The sequence below is a fragment of the Micropterus salmoides genome, unplaced genomic scaffold (genome assembly GCF_014851395.1).
Source record: "Micropterus salmoides isolate LMB-PRFRI ecotype aquatic unplaced genomic scaffold, ASM1485139v1 Ms_hic_scaffold_6, whole genome shotgun sequence".
NCBI lineage: Eukaryota > Metazoa > Chordata > Actinopteri > Centrarchiformes > Centrarchidae > Micropterus > Micropterus salmoides.
This window is the reverse complement of record NW_024044348.1, coordinates 24,509,240-24,529,959: the sequence shown is the minus strand read 5'-3', so window position 1 is coordinate 24,529,959 and position 20,720 is coordinate 24,509,240. Positions and strand designations below refer to the sequence as shown.

At 40.5% G+C, this 20,720-nt stretch overlaps 1 protein-coding gene across 1 annotated transcript; it reads right to left on the bottom strand.

Annotated features, from left to right (window-relative positions):
• Positions 1 to 199: 199 nt before the first annotated feature.
• Positions 200 to 20,500, bottom strand: LOC119889994 (hexokinase-1). The gene is made up of 21 exons (XM_038700972.1): positions 20,438 to 20,500; positions 12,938 to 13,100; positions 10,064 to 10,212; positions 9,864 to 9,983; positions 9,521 to 9,616; positions 9,299 to 9,398; positions 8,879 to 9,062; positions 8,356 to 8,511; positions 8,147 to 8,234; positions 7,774 to 7,919; positions 7,316 to 7,508; positions 7,085 to 7,196; positions 6,360 to 6,508; positions 4,982 to 5,101; positions 4,563 to 4,658; positions 4,207 to 4,306; positions 3,947 to 4,130; positions 3,622 to 3,777; positions 3,330 to 3,417; positions 2,342 to 2,487; positions 200 to 1,481 (listed from the first exon to the last, which is right to left on the bottom strand). The coding sequence occupies exons 1-21, from the start codon at positions 20,498 to 20,500 to the stop codon at positions 1,334 to 1,336; spliced, it is 2,757 nt and encodes a 918-aa protein (XP_038556900.1). The 3' UTR covers positions 200 to 1,333.
• Between the last annotated feature and the right edge of the window lie 220 nt (positions 20,501 to 20,720).

The window sequence follows — 20,720 nt, the reverse complement described above, 5'->3', positions numbered from 1 at the left end:
ATTTTAAAAGCATTTTACTTCCAAAAAAGAAAATATGTCTCAGAAGAATGCCAGTGATTAAAATCCATCAGCCTTTCAATGAGGGTCCTTAATAATAATGTGATAGTTTGACTGCATGAACTGTGTTACTTGAATGAGCCATACAGTAGTTCACTGAAACACACTCCTGAGCCTTTAAGAGCTCATGGAGTACAGTGAGTATTGGGATAAGCTTTATTTCTAAAACGTTGGCCATTGTTGTTCCACTGGCATCCATGATAGCACCAGATTCCTGTTTCATGGCTGTTGCAAAGTAATTGATATTTGTGTCATTGTGATGATGAGGGTAGCCAGCACCTCTGAAGACAAACAAAAACTTAACAGCTGTGATTAGTACCAACAACAGGATTTCTACATAGTAAAATACAGGTCCTCTTTGGACATATTTTACAGTAGAGTACAATAGAGTAGAATATGATTGCCGTCATAAATAAGACCAAATCTGCACATTCAATAAGCATGCAGGATGACATTCTCTGCAGATCAAGCATGGTAGAAGTCCCTCTTTTGTGATGCCTCTGCCCTCGTGTCGTTTATTAAATCCTCCACTACAGGACAAGTACCAGCTGAGGGGACTTTGACGATGGTTTCCTTTGTGTGCCTCGTTATTGCAACAGAATTGTTTAACATCCCCCCCAATATAAAAATAAAATAAATAGCAACAATGTATGTATAAGATTGTATTCTATCTGGGTAAGATATTAAAAACGTTGAAGCAAAAATATTCCCTTTGATCACATTATACATTTATATAATAACCTCATATCCCAGTGAGTAGCATCTAATGAACATGTTGCCAGGATAAATGTTTTTCTGCAGTGCTTTTGGAAATTGCCTGCACCTGTTGTACTTGGTGTATTGCAACAGACTGCAATATCAAAGGAATCCTCTAGATGGTGACGATTAAGAGCTCATGAGAGCCTTACAGGAGCATGTGGACTTTTTTTCCTGCCCTGCACATTTTTACAGGAGCTGAATGCTGTTTTCACTTTATCATATGTTTAACCTCAGACAAAACCTTTAACAACATGGGTGTTGTTAAATGGTTAATCAAACACAATCTAACTCCAACATAGTTCTCTAGACAGCTGATAGACTCTCTGTTACTTAACACAGCAAAGAAAGCTATCTCCTCTCTTTGTCATGAACATGGGCTATAGCAGCTACTGGACTGTGATACTTCAACTGGACTGGATTGATTCAAGAAACAAAAGGGAAAGAACAGAGGGCTGGAGATAACAAATTGAGAGAGCGGGAAAGTTGGGAGATAACAGTGAGACTGCAGAGATATTTTCTATTTATTGTTCAGCTTCTGTCTCAGCCGGCAGCCCACAGCTGTGATGAGTGCAGCTCCTTTCCCACTGCCGTCCTCTGACAGCAGGAAGTTGACGTTACACTTAGGCGCCAGTTCATTTACTGTCTGGTGCATGATACCAGAGAAACTAGAAAGAGACAAAATATTTCACATAATGTTAAACAGTGGCGTGATGGACATTGTACCAACTAGAAAAAAGAGACAGTTTAAAACATAACTTTGAGAGGAGGGGGGATTTGGCTTGAAAACTACAGTGAGTGAGATCAACAGTTAACCAGTTAAACAACAGTCTGAGCAAGGGATCTGGTTTCAGGTTTCTGCTTATGCTAGCTTAGGTTATGTTAGGAACTTTGTCTATGGCGTGTGCTAAAACTAACATGACCCAATTTAATAACACTCTAAATTATTGATGTTTGAGGTGACACTGGCATAAAAGAAAGGAGATGGAGTGAGAGAGTTTATTTAACCACAGGTGTCGATCTTGTGTTGTGTAGCTGTCAACACATTCTGTAGTTTAGTGTGTCAATAACTAAAACATGATCGGCATGTGATAATGCATGACATACTGTACATGCCATGAACCTGTCTGGCAAAATCTAAATGAATAAATCACACCACTGTTTGTTTAGATGATTATTTAACACTTAATGGATCATTCGTTTATGGACATTTACTCAGGGTTACGTTTATTGATATGACCACTGTGATCATCTGTAGTAATTTTCTGCCGAATGCTTTGGGAGGTTCAACTACAACAGTTTAAAAAGTAGAAAATAAGGTCACTTGTCTGTTGAGCTATAATGGCCTGCAGCTCTGCTCATGATTGTTGTCCACAACTGGTGGAGCTTTGTTTGTGTTTGCTTGCCTTCAGCCTAGTAATTTCCATTACTGAAATACAGTTGTGAATTAAACTGTCAATGTGTTCTTTGCTGTACTACAATATAAAACAAGTAATTTAGACTGGTCATCCTGATTAACTGAACTCACTGTGGATGTAGTTTGTAGAGTGTCCCGTCCACCCCTACAGTGATGTTCAGATGGTCCAGTCCTCTGTTCTCTCTGATCTTATCGACCACAGCCGCCATTCCTGCCCCACACAGCTGAGCTGCACGATGTGACACTGCTCCACATACCTGTGTGACAATCAAAACCATTATCATTATTGCAACATTTATCAGACTGTACCTGTAAAAGTTTGATAAGCAAGAAAATATATCACTCCACAAAAGTTGAAGATAAATGACTTAACATGTCTGTTTTTTTTTTTTTGGTTTGTTTTTAAATAGTCCATATGTTTACCCCTTTCACAAGACAAGCATGATAGCAATGTATTGTGGGTCTCAGACTCTTTCATAGTGTCCACCATCCACTATATACAGTGAGTTGCACCTTTAATGGGTTCCCCTACTGTAGCTAAAAATAATGCAATAGTCTAATATAGCAGTCCTGCAATAAATCCTACCGTGATGAAGATTTTAATGTCCAGTTTTTGTTGCAGTTGTTTTACAGACGTGCTAGTTTTACTGTGTTTTCATTTTGGAGTTACTGACAGGTGTCTGTTATTTAGTCCAATTCATTTATATCAATAGAGTACAGGCTAAAACACAGAAACACCTCTCTGAATAACAATACAATCCAACAGCAGCACAAACTAAATCCTCCAAAATGATCATAAAATTAGATCAACATCTGTAAAACAAACTTCATGAAGGTAAGATTTATTATAGGACTGTTGTATTAGACTGCATTTGTTTTAGCTAGGTGTACCTAATAAACTGACCACTGTGAATGTATATTTTCTCCAAACACCATCTGAGGTTCAAAAATGGTCAAAAGTTTGTGTTAACAACTGCCCTTGATGTATTATAAAGGATTGAGCGGGAGACTGGATTGGCTACTAAACATACTTGTGCGCTACTGTTTTCTTTAATATAATACTTTGTTATACACATATGTATCTCACTTTTCCCATTACCTGTTTGACTATGATACTGTCATCACAGGTGCTGTCCAGCCCCAAGTGCTGCAGGATGGATCTCACCTGCAGCAAAGCCAGTCTGTCACTGGAGAAATACAAAAGGTATAAAGACTGAGCCATTGAAGCAGAAATTCAAGTACAGAAAGATAAGAACATCGGTAGCCTAACAGTGAAACAAGCAATTTATTTTGCAGATGCTAGTCTATAAGGGAAGCTAATAAAGTGCAATCAAAAGTCACTGATGTTGTCACTTTGACAGCTTGGCAAGAGTAGAGACAAGAGAGTTTACCTCTCTATCTGTGAGAGGAACTTTGTTTCGAAGATGCCTCTGGTCTTCAGTGTTTCTGAAATCTGTCCTCTGAACAGGAATCCTCTCTTGGTCATATCTATCAGGATGTTCCGTACAATTTCGCCAAGATACATGCCGCTGCACATTTTCTCATATCTGAAAAAATAAATGCAAGAACAAAGCATACACATAAATAGTTGATGTGTATCAACACTTATTGGATGTCTATAAAGGATATCAGTCCAGAATATAAAGGGTTAATATGCTAACAGAACGTGGACGTAATATGAGTGTGTGTGCGTGTGTGGGGGTGGGGGATATTAACCTTTGTTTGCCTGGATTGAGGGAGAAGTCATCCACAATACGGTCGTACTCCGTTCTGATGTCGTCAAGGCATCCGTTGTCTCCGAAAGCCCCCCACTCCATGTTGACACACATCTGGCCCTCATCCCCCTCTATCATCTCAACATTCCTCATCTCCTCCATATAACATGCATTGCTGCCAGTGCCTATAATCAGACAGACACTTTAGATGGATAGAGCACCGAAAACATATCAAAGAGAGTCAATATAAGGTAAACTAACCAGCAATCAGTCCGATCTCACAGGTGGGCTCTTCATAGGCACAGGTCATCATGGTTCCCACGGTATCATTCACTATGGCCACAACATCCAGGTCAAATTCCTAGGAGGAGAAACATAACTGTAGTTCACCTCCTGGCACTGCTGAAGGTGGCCCCTGAACCCCCAGTCGCTCGGTGCACCGTACCAAGTGGCAGCCACCTTGCTCTGACACCTCTCCATGTGTTGTTGCTATAGGTCCTGTTTGTGCATGTGTGTATTTCTGATGTAAAATACTAACATTAACAACAGAGTGAAAACACTGAGTATGTCTTCTTTGTGCCATGTTTAACTGAATGATGCTGCTCCTCATATCCTACCTCTCTCCTCTTAATGGCCTCCCTCAACAGTCCCACCACATCTTCTCCTTCACAGTCTGTTGCCTTGAAGCCCTTGGTCCATGTCACCAGGATGCCCTACACACACACACACACACACACACACACACACACACACGTAAATGGTCATATCTTGCATAGGAATGTGAGAATTCGATGGTCACACTTCTGTTCTTGGGTTAATGAAACACAGTGTTGTCAAGCTTACAACAAAGCCCCTTGAAAAGTTGACATTTTGGAATCATTGTGGGTTCTCTCTTCATGCTGGTAATATGTGTGCTTATCAGTGTGCCCATTTTGCAAAATCAGCAGGTTCAGTTTTGAGACGCAGCTGATTTAAGACTGGGGGAAGAGTAAAGGACAAAAGTATATCAGAAAGGAAGGAAGATTTGTGCACTCACCGCGTCCAGGCTGGTCTGTTTGCAGGGAAATGAGAAGGTGAAGCCCAGAGGAAGACGAGTGTTCTTCATTCCCATGTAGTCCAGGAAGTCACTGATACACTGCACAATGTGATCAAACAACTGGAAGAAAGATAAGACAATATATGAAACTGCAGCGCTGTAATTTACATATTTTAGAGGTTTCATTATAGAGAACTGTTATATAATTTGACTGGTCTGCACGCAGTACAGACCTGTGACATAGAAAGGCGGAATTTGGTGGACACCTGTTAAAAATGTTGTTCATGTGTGTCCCTTACTTAACCAGGCAAGGGACTTCATATTTCCCCTAATGGGCTGAAGGGGCAGTTGTTCTAAGACAGTAAATCAGCACTGCAGCATTATGGATTAAGCCTTTTAAGCCTAACAACTTCTGATCACAGCCCCGGTCACTTGTCACAGGACATATTTTGAACATGTTATGAGGTGTGGCCAGAAGAGCAACATACTTGACTTGATATAGAGCCAGCAATTTTTATTCCATATTTAATACAGGATTAATACAGGGTTGGGCTAAATGCCACTTCAGTAGAAGTTACTGAGGTCAGAGAGACTATGGCTATGGTGTCCAAAATCATGCTCTCCTTCACTAAACACTTCACTAATTGTAAATTACTTTTTACTGATGCACTGTGAAATTATTAGCGCCCACTACATAGGGTATAGTGGACCTTGGCTGACAACACTACCATTTCGAGGGCACACAGTATACTGGAATGTACAGTGAACACCACACACAGACCATGGACCCATACCATATCTCGTTACTTCTGCTGCCTAGACTTTTCTGGCTAATGTCAGGATTTAAACCGCTCATTTAAAAAAGGTCCTGGACACCCACCAGGTTTTCTGACTTACTTTGGCCTATTAGACTTATATCATTCAAGTTGTGTGATATCACTAAACTTTACATACTAACAAAAATGATAAAACATGCATGTTGTTTCACAGGAGAGAGGGTGTCTTGAAAAGAGGTTTAATTAGCCAAAAATAAGTTCAACACCTGTGGAATCACAATAAAATTAGAACCATTTGAGAAAGTGAGAATGAAAAGGCCAAAGCTGACAGACTGGATTAGCCTCAGCCAGTGCACAAGAGATAAGCTACATTTAAAGACTGTCAACTCAACTCTCAGTCTATCTCTAACCTATCAACCTGCTTCTATCCTATTACGTTAACCCCCAACCTCTTCCCAACTACCCTAATCTTTACCACCAAGGTAACAGGAAGTTAAGTTCAAAGTTTCTCACCCATCCTTCTGACTCTCTCAAATGCACCGCCTGCATTACTTCAGTCAGCATAACACAGATTAACAGCTGAAAAGACTGACGGATCTCACCTCCTCTCCTGTGCCCTGCATCACTTCTAGAGGAATAGCGTAGATCTTGTTGTGCATCTCCACTGATCTCCTCTTGCCAGAGCGAATCTTGACCAACAAAACTCTGAAGTTGGTTCCTCCTAAATCCAAAGCCAGGAAATCACCATGCTCTGAGTGGCAAGATGGGCAAACAGACAGAGAGACAGATAAATAATAAATAAAACAGCTGGTCTAAGCATGTCAAACACAGGAACATTTCAGAAATATGCCTTGTACAGTGCTCCAAAAGAATAGCTGTGGACGTCAATGTGAAAATCCAAATACATGTCTGCATTTGAAAAACATTTTCCATATCATTCATATGCTAAATCTGTAATTGTATTTTAGTAACCTTTGTTAAACCATTGTTTCTTTGCTTAGTTGTGTTCGCTTCCTCTAAAATGTTACTGTTGTCGTCATTAACCACGTTTGTTTTTTTACTAAAAACAATATGTGTGTTGAATTATGAAAACTTTAAAATAAAGTAAGCACATGTTTTAAATAGGACCAAAAGCGACAACAGCATTTTGGGTATGAGCAATAATAGATGAGAGGATGAGATGTCACATGGTGTGAACCAGCTGTAATGAACTGCCAGGCTGCTGAGTAATGAACTATCAACTAGTATCTCTTCAAAACATACCTAAAGTCACAAGTTGCATGCTTGAATATTTATGTGCATGCATGTATGTGTGTGTGCGCAATACCTGAGCCATCAGGAGTGCTTTGTACAAAGGTTGGCAGCATTCTGACAGTAGCAGAGTCCTGAGTACTCTTTGAAAGGCCATTTTGGATCTCTGTCCTCATTCGCTTCTTTACCTGGAGAAATTAAGGATATCTTAAATAGTGAAGTAACACAAAGTTAAACATGCGCGCACGCACACACACACACACACACACACACACACTCTACAGTATCTAGCTTTCTCTGTCTTCACCTCCAGCAGCTGTTCTGTCGTCAGGCGGAACTCGGACAGTGTTTGGGCAATTTCTCGTGAATGTTCGGCGAGTCGGTAGGCCACAGCGGTCACCATTGCTGCTCCTTTTCCACTGCCGCTCTCTGATAAGAGGAATCGAACATCAGAGTCTGGGACCAAACGACGGACTGTCTTATGAAGACGGCGGGCATATCTGAAATACACATATGAGAGTTTTAATAAGAAAAGTGGTCTCCTTTGGGCACACAACATAGTGATAAAGAAGGGTTAAAATTCACAAAATATTGTACAATATACAGTAAGTCACCTCCAAACACCAATTATGTAGAAATGTGAGGAGCAATGAGATGCATACTATCAAAAAAGGTAATGACACACATTTAAGAGTCCAATAGAGCAAGTAATATAAACACAAATGCACACATTTTTGTATCATCTTTAATCTTAAAGTCACTCACTGTGGGTGCATCTTGTATAGAGACCCATCGATGCCTACAGTGGTTCGGAGTCGTGCCACGCCTTTGTTCTCTTTTAGCCTCATTAGGATGCCTGCCAGCGTGGCAGCTATCAGGTTGGCAGAGCGGAAAGACACAATGGCACAAACCTAAAGAAGGAGGGGAGGAGGGGAAGTTCAAGCAGCACATCCAGAAGCACCTTTTGGCTAAAGAAGCTCAGATCTCAGATATGCTGAAAGAGACGTGCGGTTTGTTTGAAAGCACTACATCAAATACTTGAATAGACTTTGAACATACATTATTTCCTTAATTTAAGTGGCATCTTTGTAAAGAGGAATTCACAAGATTCAAGTGCTATTTCAGCAACAATACATACATGCTGCACAGCGATACAGTCGTCAGCTGAGGGCTCCACACCAAGTCTGGTTAAAACTTCTCTGGCCCTGGACAACCCCTCCTTACTCCTAAACAGGAAAGACAGAAGCTGATTAAATTGTATATATTTCAAGCCAAAGTATTAGGATTTAGTTTCATGTAACTCCTTAATTAAAACAATGCATTGTATTTAAATTTAGTAGGACTTACTTCTCTATGGCAGAGATGTGTTTGGTCTCAATCTTGCCCTTAGTGAGCAGCTCAGGGGTGATCCTTCCCTCAAACAGCTGGCCCTCTCTGGCCATCTTCACCAGGATGAGACGGACCAGCTCCCCCATGTACATACCACTGACCATCTTCTCAAATCTACAACAGAGAAATGAGAGGTGGTTAAAACAAACGCTCGGAAACATCTGGTTAAATATTCTGAGCTTTGGATAAATATCACTGGACCAAATATTCTCCAACAGATAACTGTTCCCTAATAGTTTAAGAGGACACTAATTGAGTGTTTAGTCTTTTCTACTTTTATAAATGACTTTTCTAATTCAAAAGAAGCATTTAATGTGCCGATGACATGAATAAACATCGCCAAATCATGTTAATCTTTCCCTCTACTTAGAACAATAGACAGCTCAGTGGAGTAACAGACAGCTAATCATCTGCTAATTCTGCTGCTTCCTCACAGCTTACAAAGGATGAATGAGGCTGTAATAGTTTCAGGTTGACATACAGCTGTTTGCCGGGGTTGAGAGAGCCTCGGTCAATCTCCCTGTCAAACTCTGTCCTGATGTCTTCGAGCCTGCCGTCGTCTCCGAAGGCTCCCCACTCAGTGTTCACACACATCCTGCCCTCGTCTCCCTCCACCAGGTCAATGTGACGCAGCTCCTCCATGTAGCACGCATTGGTGCCTGTTCCTAAACACAGAAAAATACATTTCCTTACAGTTTAATCTCATTTCTATTCTACTTAAACTGACTATCAAGTGCAAGGAAATAATGTGTGCACAGTTTATTTTATATTATTGTACCTCTACCTGTATTTCTATTCTGCCTCTTTGATTGGTTCGGAGAGTATAGAATTCCATTTTACTTGTCAAATACACTGTAATTGATTGGTACCCAAACTATTCAGATAGACATTGTTGTAGTACCGATAATAATGCCGACTTCACAGCGCTGGTCATCGAAACCACAGGTCATCATCGTTCCCACAGTATCATTCACTACTGCCATGATGTCAGCCTCATAGTCCTGAAACAAATGAAAGCACACACACGTTCGTATGTTTACTGTCATCTGTGCAATTCTGCATCCCTGTTTGAATTCAAGTGTGGCAGCAAATAAATGCAAATGAGACAAAAGATAAGACTCACTCCACGTTTCTTAATGGCTTTGTTGAGCAGCTGAACAACGTCCATTCCCTCCACTCCACTAGCCTTGAAACGCTTTGTCCATGTTAGCAGAACGCCCTGGAGACCAACAGAGAGGGAAGTGAGGAAAGGAAGGAGACGGATTGGATGCTTAATGGAGACTTTGGCAGAGCCTGCCACATTATTGTGGATCATATCTCATAATGTAAATTGATTGCATGATAATCATCAGATATTTGCGTGAAAGCTAATAAATGGACATTGTTTTGTGTCGCAAAGGCAAACTGTACTGCTTGAGAGCCTTTATCAGTTGATCAAATAGTCGATATTTTATATTTTGTCTTACCTCATCTAGTTTGGTCTGCTGGCAGGGGAAGGAGAAGGTAAATCCAACTGGAAGTTTCTTGTCTTTGATGTTGTGCTTTTCCATGAAGTCACCGAGACACTCTGCTACATGGTCAAACAGCTGGAACAGAGGTGGAAAGAGGGAGAGGTTGGCTCAGGTTGAGCTGAAGAGAGTGCGTGTGCGTGTGTGTATTATCCTACTCTTGTTCCGCTGCCGTGAATGATGTCCTCTGGTGTGTCATAGATTTCACTCTCCATCTGAACGGTCTGTTTCTTCTCATGGCTGACTTTGACACGGAGGATTCTGAAGTTACTGCCTCCCAAATCCAACGCGATGAAGTCTCCCTTTTCTGTTGAGACAGAGAGGGTGGGGACAGACAGGAAGAGGAAAGAGAGAGAGGGAGAAATATCAATTAGCAGCTAGGTATTATTGATTGATTTAACATGTATTTACTAATAAAGACCATGCCAATAGGTATGGATTTGAAATAATTTTTTATGTATTAGTGTTGGAGGAGAGCTGAAATGAAGTAGAAGGGATGGATTAAGGGTCCTGACAGAGTGTGGGACTGCCAGTAATCAGGGTGGATGGAAAGGACTTTGAAGGCATTGGTGATGTATACTGCATGGAGAAGTCTGAGCTAGGCTATTGATGCTTGTGCCAGTGGAGCCGTGGGGGAGGGATGAGAGGTCTATGATGAATCTCTTTTTACCTGAATATTTGCTAGTAGCTACGCAAATTGATTCTAAATGTAGGGAAAGGTGGGCTGAAAAATGGGCCAATCATGAATGCTTCTTTAACTGACTGATCAAGGGGTTTAGTGACTGAGTCGGGCTATGTAGGAGGAATCTGACTTAACCTGCCAACACAAGCTGCGCTTAAATGAATTATGAGGACTAGTTGGTCTGGTGTACAGAAGGAGCAGGTGATACTTTAGTGTGTTCGAGTCGTCTTTGTTCCCAAAACAAGTTATGAAATGTCATGAAAAGCCACATTATCTTGTTTCTGAGTAAAGGTTATAATAATAGAAACATTTTTACCTTTACCAAGCAACATAATTTCACATTATTATGATCTTGGACTGCAACATTTTGTGCAGATCAGAATGCGAAAGGTCAGTGGTGCAAACTAATCTATCTGAAAGGAATGAAAATGTAGCAAAGATGAGTAAAACAATTCTTTGATAGTGGCAGTGTTTCTGTGAACAACAGGGTGGTTTGCAATCATGTTTTTAAAATAATGAGAAAACAAAAATATTTCTTTAGATTTCCATTATTTTAAATTCTCTGTTGGTCAGTAGGAACACAGAGAAGCGAGCCATGGAATAACGCTGTAATTGTTATTTTCCATCTGCACAGATTTGACAATATAGTAAGTAATGAAACGGTCTGTGTTCAACACAGTACACGGTTCCTGCTCTCTAACCAGACAGAATAATAATCCCATAATTCAGACTAAATATAGTGTGTTCAGTCATTTATAACTTTAGGACTCTGTCTTTTATTTGTCAGTCTTTTCTAACAATGCTAGAGAGAGAGAGAGACAGACAGGCAGAGAGAAAGAGAGAGTTTTGCCTCCATTTACATTCAGCTCACTAAAGGTCGTAAAATCTATCTCAGTTAAAATGGACAGACACTGCCCCCCAAAGTACAGCGCGTACCAAATTCATGTGAATTGCAAGGGCAGAACAACTGCAGTGAATTAGGATTAGTCAGCATGGGTCAGACAATGATATAATGACAGGGCGAGAGAGGGGATGACAATTTTAAGTGCTAATGTGTCACTAAACAAACAGTAGTTTTGCCTTTTGAGTTCAGGTTAGATTAATGCAAGCGAGAGGTCTGAAGTGAAAGGTATGTTCAGTATGGTCACTAGGGGTGGAAAAAAAAAAAAAAAAAATCGATACAACATAGTATCGTGATATTTGCCATGGCAATACTATATCGATACACGGACGCCAAGTATCGATATTTTATTATATAAATTGCAGATGGGAGTTTTAACTTTTTGGTACTAAAATAATAAAATCTATTGCTTTTTAGTCCACTAGAAAACTTAACAGGACCATATAGAGGACTGAAAAAGTTATATGAACAAACAAGAGAAATGTATCTTTTTAGATAAACAGAGGTTGACAAAGTTTGACTTTAGGGACCTAATTGGAAGTTGGAAAAGGTAATAAATTGCAATATATCTCAATATATTTATAATCGCAATAAAATCAAATCGCAACATAAATATCGTGATAATATTGTATCGTGGGGCCTCTGGTGATTCCCACCCCTAATGGTCACCCATTTTCGACAAGATTAGCATTTCATCTGCATAACACAATTATCCATTAGCAAGATTTTGTCTTTCAGCATGGTATTGTGTTCTCAAACCAGAAAAACTAATTAAAATGTTATCATCAACAACTGACTCAAGTGGTTCTAAATCTAATCTAACTACGCACGCTGTAGTGGTTAGTACTGTTGGCTCACAGCTAAAATACCCTTGGTTTAAATCACATTACCAGCGCCTTGCATGTTTACTCTGGGATCACATCTTGTTTTGTCCTACATGCCAATCAGGTCAACTGGAGAGATGTGAGTGACTTCCTGCTCCGGTGTTTCTCTGGGACTGAGCCAAGCATCTATTAAAAACACAAACTGACTACACGAGTCAGTCTAATATCGTGTATAGTAAAATATTTTGAATGTAACCCTACTCAGACCCGAGTTGTATTTGTCAAAACACATTTTATTAAAAATAAAATATAGTTCATCCTGTCTCTGTTGTGTCAATACCTTTATCATTGTTGATGAAGCAGAAGCAGAAGCAGACCACATGCAGTGAAAGGCCAAGAAAGAGGTGAAGAAATTATGAATTTGTCCTAAATTACATTACATTAAAGTCATTTTCCTAAATCCTTTTCGTAAATCATTTCTCCAAATTTTGGTCAAGTGCTCCATGTTGAACACTGCCTGACCCTTGTTTGCTCATTCACACAGTGATAAGATGGTTTTGATACTGATTTCAAATTAGATCCAATTAATCCAACAATGGTCACAATAAGGTTCAGATGTACTAACCTGAACCATCAGGGATTGATTGCACAAATGTTGGCAGCATCTTCAGTGTAGCTGTGGGGTTTGTGTCCCGTCCCAGTCCTTGGACCAGCTCTCTCCGAAACCGCTGCATAATGTCCCGTAATGTCTCATCAGAGAAACGCATGGAGTACAAGTACTTATCAATCTGAAATTAAACATTGGACAAAAGATCAGAATAAGCATACATCTTCTTAATCTCAACCATTAATCATTGTCACACCCTGTGGGGTCATGTGTGGGCGTGGCCATACTCTATCCCTTGCAGGTGAAGCGCGGAGACTGATTGTAGTAACTCTGGGCACCTGGGCTAATTGCCCTGTAGAGTATTTGTAACAACTTATTCAAATTTTTAGAGTTGATGCTGCTGGGCTGAGGTGACAGACCTCTCTGCTAACTTACTACCCTCCACAGGTTTCACCTTTGCCTTGGTTTCTGGACATGCTGTTTCAGTAGTAGTTAGTGTTTCTTGTACATTACAACCCCCATACCCACATTTTCCATGCTTCCATCAACCTGCCCTGACATGGCTGAAACCAATGTTCATACCCCATACTTTATCACCTTTACTTTGGCACAAGTCTTAATATGGCTTATTTTGAGTTAAATAAATATATTTTGTTAAACGTTTACCATGGTGTGTCTCCTTTTTGTTGTGGCCTTCTGAGCCAGGTCATAACATCATCAAGTGGCTACTTCAGATTATGGAAGTAACTGAGATTTACTGGATTTGCTAATGACATAGCCTTTATTTTCTGTCATGATGATGCACTGAATATGACTACCCATCCTATAAAGTTCTTATCATCCATGGAGATAATCCACTCCCTTTAATGAATGAAATAAAACTAAATACATCCCAGCCTTGCTTAACGCAAAAATGAATCATAAAATATTTTTTTATGTTGCTTCATTGCAAAATATCTGGCCAGTTCTTTGATTACCCCTATCATACTGTGGTCATATTGTACAGTCAATTTCTAATGAACAGCATCACAAGTGTGACACACAGCGAGACCAAGAAGTACAGGATACTCACTCAGCGCTGTTATCAGAGCAGTATTGCACAAAAGGGTGTTCCTTGTGACTTTATTATGGGTATGACATGATAGTAAGTTGGAGAGTCTCTGACAAATAAATAACATGGGGAAACGTCAGAAAGTGACTGTCTCGTCACTTTAAGAGTAACAGTTGTACCAAATTCACAGATAAAGCACAGCTAGGTGTGCTTTTAAGCATTTATCAGCACGTCTGGACATACTGTATATCTTGCCTGTTGAAACTGCCCACTGTGTAAACTGCTACAAGATACAGCACACAACAGCCTGAGCTGTCTGGACTTTCAGGAAGAGGATGTTAAACAGTCCGGATGAAATCCGTTGTTGCACCACACACTATTATGAAGCAAAGAGTGTGAAAATATTACAGACACATAACTCTGGTTAAATGCCATGTTCAGTATGATTTACGACCCATAACTAGATTACCAACAGTCAGCTTCATACCAGTGACTCCCAGAATATGTGTGATACGTATAAAATACTCACAGGGTCAGCCCACTTCACATGATTCAATATTCACGCACAAACAATGCTTGTGTTTACTGTATTTACTATTATTACTCATTATAACAGGCATCAGATAGGAATGTTGTAACTTCCTTTTTAAGGAGTCACACATTAACAGTATTTCCTATACAGCTCTGGTGGTTCAGGACAATGCCAGTTTGGGTGTGAGTGTACTTCCAGGAAGGAACTTAGATCTGATAGACACAGAAATGGATTTTTTGTAGAAAAAATATACACAGATTTTGATGTGACAACCGTGTGCTAGAGCAACTGAGTAGGATGAGACACTGTAATGGTTAATTTGGCTTTCATCATATATTAAATGGGCACTGAAAAGTACATTAATGACCTGCTGTTTAACCATGTCGAATAGTATAAACAAGTTGTAACTCAACATGGATGAAGTGTCACATACATGAGAACAGCACTTTCCAACTGGTAACTACTCTGTAGGTGCTACATTCTTTATATTCTGTCTAAATGTGGAGTCTGGGATGAAAGCTCATTAGCATGTGCGCTTGTAACACAGGAGCCCACAGCTGAGTAAATGTAACCTCTCACCTTCACAAGCTCAGTAAAATACATTCTCAGTGTTAACCCCGTTCCGTTTTAGTTTACAAACGGAGAATTAAAGGCTGTGTCACCCGATCTCCAAACCACGTTTTGTCAAGAAAACACACGTGAAATGACTCAAACCTACACACAAACAGCTGTTGTATGTTATTATAAAGATACCAATTATAAAGACAAATCTGTGTGAAAGAATGGATTAGCACACTCAGGTAGCAGGGGTTGTCTGAGCTACAGAGAAAGCTGGAAGGAGTAAAAAGTGTTTTGCATGAAAAAGTAGGCCTAGCTCTGCCATTGGCTGGATGTGGATGTCGAGTCAGCCGACTCTGACAGATATTTGCCATGCTAGATATCTGGCAGACGTCGGCGATGCGTCAGAAATGTGTCGGGGAGCCGCTGAATGCGTCTTTATTTAGTTCAAAGACTGGCGACCGCCGATCCACCACTGATTTAGCCCGGATCACAGCCTGATGGTCGCCGAGCTCGCTGAGCAAAATCGTGTAGTGTGAACTAGGCTTAAATTAATGCTAATGCAGAAAATATACTATATTAAAAAACAACACTATTTTTTAATCAAAACAAGACACTATTTGCCTGAAAAATAGTATACAGTGAGGAAAATAAGTATTTGAACACCCTGCTATTTTGCAAGTTCTCCCACTTAGAAATCATGGAGGGGTCTGAAATTGTCATCGTAGGTGCATGTCCACTGTGAGAGACATAATCTAAAAAAAATAAAATAATAAATCCAGAAATCACAATGTATGATTTTTTAAACTATTTGTATGATACAGCTGCAAATAAGTATTTGAACACCTGAGAAAATCAATGTTAATATTTGGTACAGTAGCCTTTGTTTGCAATTACAGAGGTCAAACGTTTTTCACCAGGTTTGCACACACTGCAGGAGGGATTTTGGCCCACTCCTCCACACAGATCTTCTCTAGATCAGTCAGGTTTCTGGGCTGTCGCTGAGAAACAGAGTTTGAGCTCCCTCCAAAGATTCTCTATTGGGTTTAGGTCTGGAGACTGGCTAGGCCAGGCCAGAACCTTGATATGCTTCTTACAGAGCCGCTCCTTGGTTATCCTGGCTGTGTGCTTCGGGTCATTGTCATGTTGGAAGACCCAGCCTCGACCCATCTTCAATGCTCTAACTGAGGGAAGGAGGTTGTTCCCCAAAATCTCGCAATACATGGCCCTGGTCATCCTCTCCTTAATACAGTGCAGTTTTTCTCCCATAACTCCTCTGGATCATCCAAATGGTCATTGGCAAACTGAAGACGGGCCTTGACATGTGCTGGTTTAAGCAGGGGAACCTTCCGTGCCATGCGTGATTTCAAACCATGACGTCTTAGTGTATTACCAACAGTAACCTTGGAAACGGTGGTCCCAGCTCTTTTCAGGTCATTGACCAGCTCCTCCCGTGTAGTTCTGAGCTGATTTCTCACCTTTCTTAGGATCATTGAGACCCCACGAGGTGAGATCTTCCATAGAGCCCCAGTCCGAGGGAGATTGACAGTCAGGTTTAGCTTCTTCCATTTTCTAATGATTGCTCCAACAGTGGACCTTTTTTCACCAAGCTGCTTGGCAATTTCCCCGTAGCCCTTTCCAGCCTTGTGGAGGTGTACAATTTTGTCTCTAGTGTCTTTGGACAGCTCTTTGGTCTTGGCCATGTTAGTAGTTGGATTCTTACTGATTGTATGGGGTGGGCAGGTGTCTTTATGCAGCTAACGACCTCAAACAGGTGCATCTAATTTAGGATAATAAATGGAGTGGAGGTGGACATTTTGAAGGCAGACTAACAGGTCTTTGAGAGTCAGAATTCTAGCTGATAGACAGGTGTTCAAATACTTATTTGCAGCTGTATCATACAAATAAATAGTTAAAAAAATCATACATTGTGATTTCTGGATTTTTTTTTTTAGATTATGTCTCTCACAGTGGACATGCAATTACGATGACAATTTCAGACCCCTCCATGATTTCTAAGTGGGAGAACTTGCAAAATAGCAGGGTGTTCAAATACTTATTTTCCTCACTGTATATCTCAACATTTTATGAAAGATAACTGAAAGAGTAAATTGCCCTCTTTTAATAAAACTTGCCAAGTTGTCCAACGGGAGGGATGCTCGCGAGTCTGAACCTTGGAAATCTTTCCCATCATTACCTTTCATCCCACATGATGTCAACGAGGCCGAAAGGGGAACTCCACTGATGTTCAAAAAGAAAGAAGTGAGTTTACCAGACCATTTCTGCTTGAGACTAGCGGCCACATTAGCTGCTATTAGCATAACAAAACCGAATCTCTGACTGATCTGTTGACTGATCTGTTGGTGGCAAAGCTGCATATTTGGGTAATGTAGGTGGCGGATTTTCACAAGAAAGACGAATACAAAGAGGCAATATCTCTGGTTGTGCAGCATCAAATTTGATACTTTTTTAAAACTGCCCTCATGAGTCAGACAATGTTAAAGAAGTGCAAAGCTAAATCATTGGAGAACTCTTTTGGCAAACATTTTAACCATAAAATTTATAGTTGATATACCATATAAAGACTTAATCATTTAGAGTCTTTGTACTAAACTGAGGTACAGAAATCTGTTTAACCTCCTTTAAACAGATTTTATCTTTTTTTAAATCTCAGTGAATTAAGAAATTAAGAATGCATTAGTAACATGCAGTTTTAGTGTCATGACTCTAGCTGTCAGATCCCTTCAGGTTCTGGAAACTCTATGGCCAAAAAAATTACAATTGTATAACCACTCATACATGATGTTTTCAGTTATGGCATGAGCGTTCTTGACTGTGTTCTCTGTGAACTCACTAGTTAATGTACAGAGGGGTATATGTGCATTCTGCAAAGTAACTTAGAGTCTTATTCAAATGGCCTGGTTGACATAAGAATGTGTTCCTAATCAGCTAATTGAATGAGAATGCATTCTTAGCTAGGTTATTTAAATAACAATGTGTTCCAGGCTTACCAACTGGTCCTGGTGTTACAAAGGGGAGGATTAGAGTAGGCAGGTATTGTCCACATTTCTCCACATCAAACTAAGACCAATCCACTAAACCCAGACAAAATTCAGTTTCTGCTGCAGGAAAGATATTAACATCTATGACTCAGCACTCTGCAGCTAGAAACCATTCCTAAGCACTTTACTATGGCGGGGGATCAGCTGATACATCGCTCATATAAATATTTGCTGTGGGCTTTGGAGGGAAAATACCGCACGCAATGACTTTGATTCATCATCATCTTTCATACGAAACTTCATTTTCTCAGTTTAAAAATTCAATGTTTTGACCAAAATAGGAGTTTCCAGTTTTTCCACAAATGTTACGCAAAGTGACATTCCCTGGTGATGTGACTTGGCCTCAGTGTTATGTGAGTCTATAAAAGCCATGTTTTCCCCATAACACACCTCTGACACACAACTTTCTCTGACACCGCCTGGAGCTTGGTTCAAGTTACTGGAAGAGGTCACATGCTCTCTCTCTCTGCCTCTCCTTCTCTCCCCGTTTTATTCCACCCTTTCTCCTTCTACCTCCCCTTTCTGTTTGCATTCCTCCTCTCAACAATGCCCTGTTCCCCTCGTCACTGCGAGGTGATTCGAGGAAGCACTGAAACCGGACTCCATAGTGTATGTACGTGTGCGTGATTGTGCGCACACAGCCTCAACCATGTGGAAAAATACTGTCCCCTACACTGCCGTCTCCTGGACCTTCCCATCTCCCAAACACACACACACACACACTGAAACACTGCTGTAGATGCCGTTAACAGCCCACAGGAGTACAGTCAAGGACACTGCAGTGGATTCAGTGAAGTAGAGACGCACTCAGCTGACTGAGGCTCTTTGCAGAGACACAGTTTGAAAAACACATCAGTGATGAGATTATTTGTATACTTTATTGTCCCTTACAGTAGCTTAAATCCTGGGCTGCATGTTTCATAACTGCACAGCTAGAGAAGTTGTTCAGGACCAGACAAACCCTGCTCGTTGAAAAGCTATGCAGTAATTACACACCTGTCACAGTGTGTGGGCGTATTTGTGTGTAAGCCTTCTTCTCCTGTCACCTGTGGTCACATGGTTCAAAGCTGGCCTATTTTAGGGAGGCCGGGAGAGGAAGAGAGCAGGAGTAAAGAGGGAGGGGAAAGAGGAATGTGTTGTCATTTCCTTGCTGCTGATAAATGTCTTTTACCTTTACAGAGGCTGATTTTACTGTGGCACAATTGAGAATCTGAGCTTTGTGTATTGCCTTGTGCAAATAAAGATGACTCCATTTAACTGAAGTGAAACAACAGATAGAGACAAAGAGGAAAATGTAGGAAGAAAGAGTGATAGCTGCAACATTTTCTATTTAAACAGGAAAATGAGGAGTATTTGATGCAGAATCTGCGGTTGGCGATGATGTGTGACATCATCAGGGGGTGACCTTGAAAGGGACTCTGCACCATATGAAAACAAGTTGAGACATGACATAAATGGATCTGAGAGTATTTTAACTTCTTTTTACTCAGTTGGATGGAGCTTGGCAACATTATTTTATGGCACATCCAAGAAGTACTGGAAAGTGTTGAGTATGAGTTCTATGGGAAAGCTCAGTTCCTTCTCTAAGGGCGATAAAACTGGTCCAGCAGTTTTATAACCTAAGATGCACAGTTGGGTTTGCATTGCTGCTACTTTCCGCTTTTAAGTTGGTATTTCTCTTTATTGGAGAACAAGCGCTTTCTGAGAAGTGAAAGCGTAGGTATCATTTTACAACAAGAACGTAAAACAATCACATCTGCTCTTTCTTGACAAGTTCTACCATCTCATCTCTGCTCGTCTACCCTTTCATCATCGCTTCTTACTTCCTGTCTCTTCCTCTTAGCCACACCTCTCTAAACTTACATCATGGCACCAATCACACGCCCGTGTGTCGTGTCATTTTACACATCTTACTGCACAAACACACCCCTGTGGTGTTTGTCACGTCTCACTGAGCCAGGTTGATTTAAATCTTACTATAAAAACTAATCACAGTGATTGCGAAATGGCTACAACAGTCTGTCTTGCCCTTCTTTTCCAACATACTCTATGTTTTATTCACTTCCTTAAAGAGATGTATGACATAAGAAAGACTTCCTGACATGTGCTGTACTGGAAAACACCAGTTTCACAGCAAAGTTATGATGATGGCAGAGGGAGTAAACTCAGTGACCTCTACAAACACATGCTCTCCTATCCTATCCTCCCTGACCACCATCCTGTCTTCTCAAACTCTGCTTTTTCTTCATACTGGTCTCTCTTGATCATATAAAACAGAATGTCAAAGACTGAGGCAGAAGAAAGAAATAACTCACCTTTTTAACCTGGTCATCCTTGAGTTCAGTGAAGTAATAGGCTAGTAGCTGGGCCGCAATCATCCTGGTCTCCTTTCTCTCTCACACACACATGCAGACTCACACTCTCTCTCTTTCTCTCACACACGTTCACCTACAGTCAGATGGAGAAAAATTCTAAATAAAAAAGAAGAACTCAGACTCTGCTCTGCCTCTACTTCTTATATGCAGTCTATCGCGCGCCACAAGGGATATAAAAATATCTTGAGTCCAATCTGGTGTGGTTTAAAATAGATAGAGCTGC

Excerpts from the sequence above, each read along its gene's own strand:
- LOC119889994 (XM_038700972.1), bottom strand. The coding sequence starts at position 20,500 with ATGATTGCGGCCCAGCTACTAGCCTATTACTTCACTGAACTCAAGGAT. Across the intron at positions 9,399-9,520 it reads AAGCCATTAAGAAACGTGGA|GACTATGAGGCTGACATCAT; the intron begins GTGAGTCTTATC and ends CATTTGTTTCAG. Across the intron at positions 9,063-9,298 it reads TGAAGTCGGCATTATTATCG|GAACAGGCACCAATGCGTGC; the intron begins GTACTACAACAA and ends TTCTGTGTTTAG.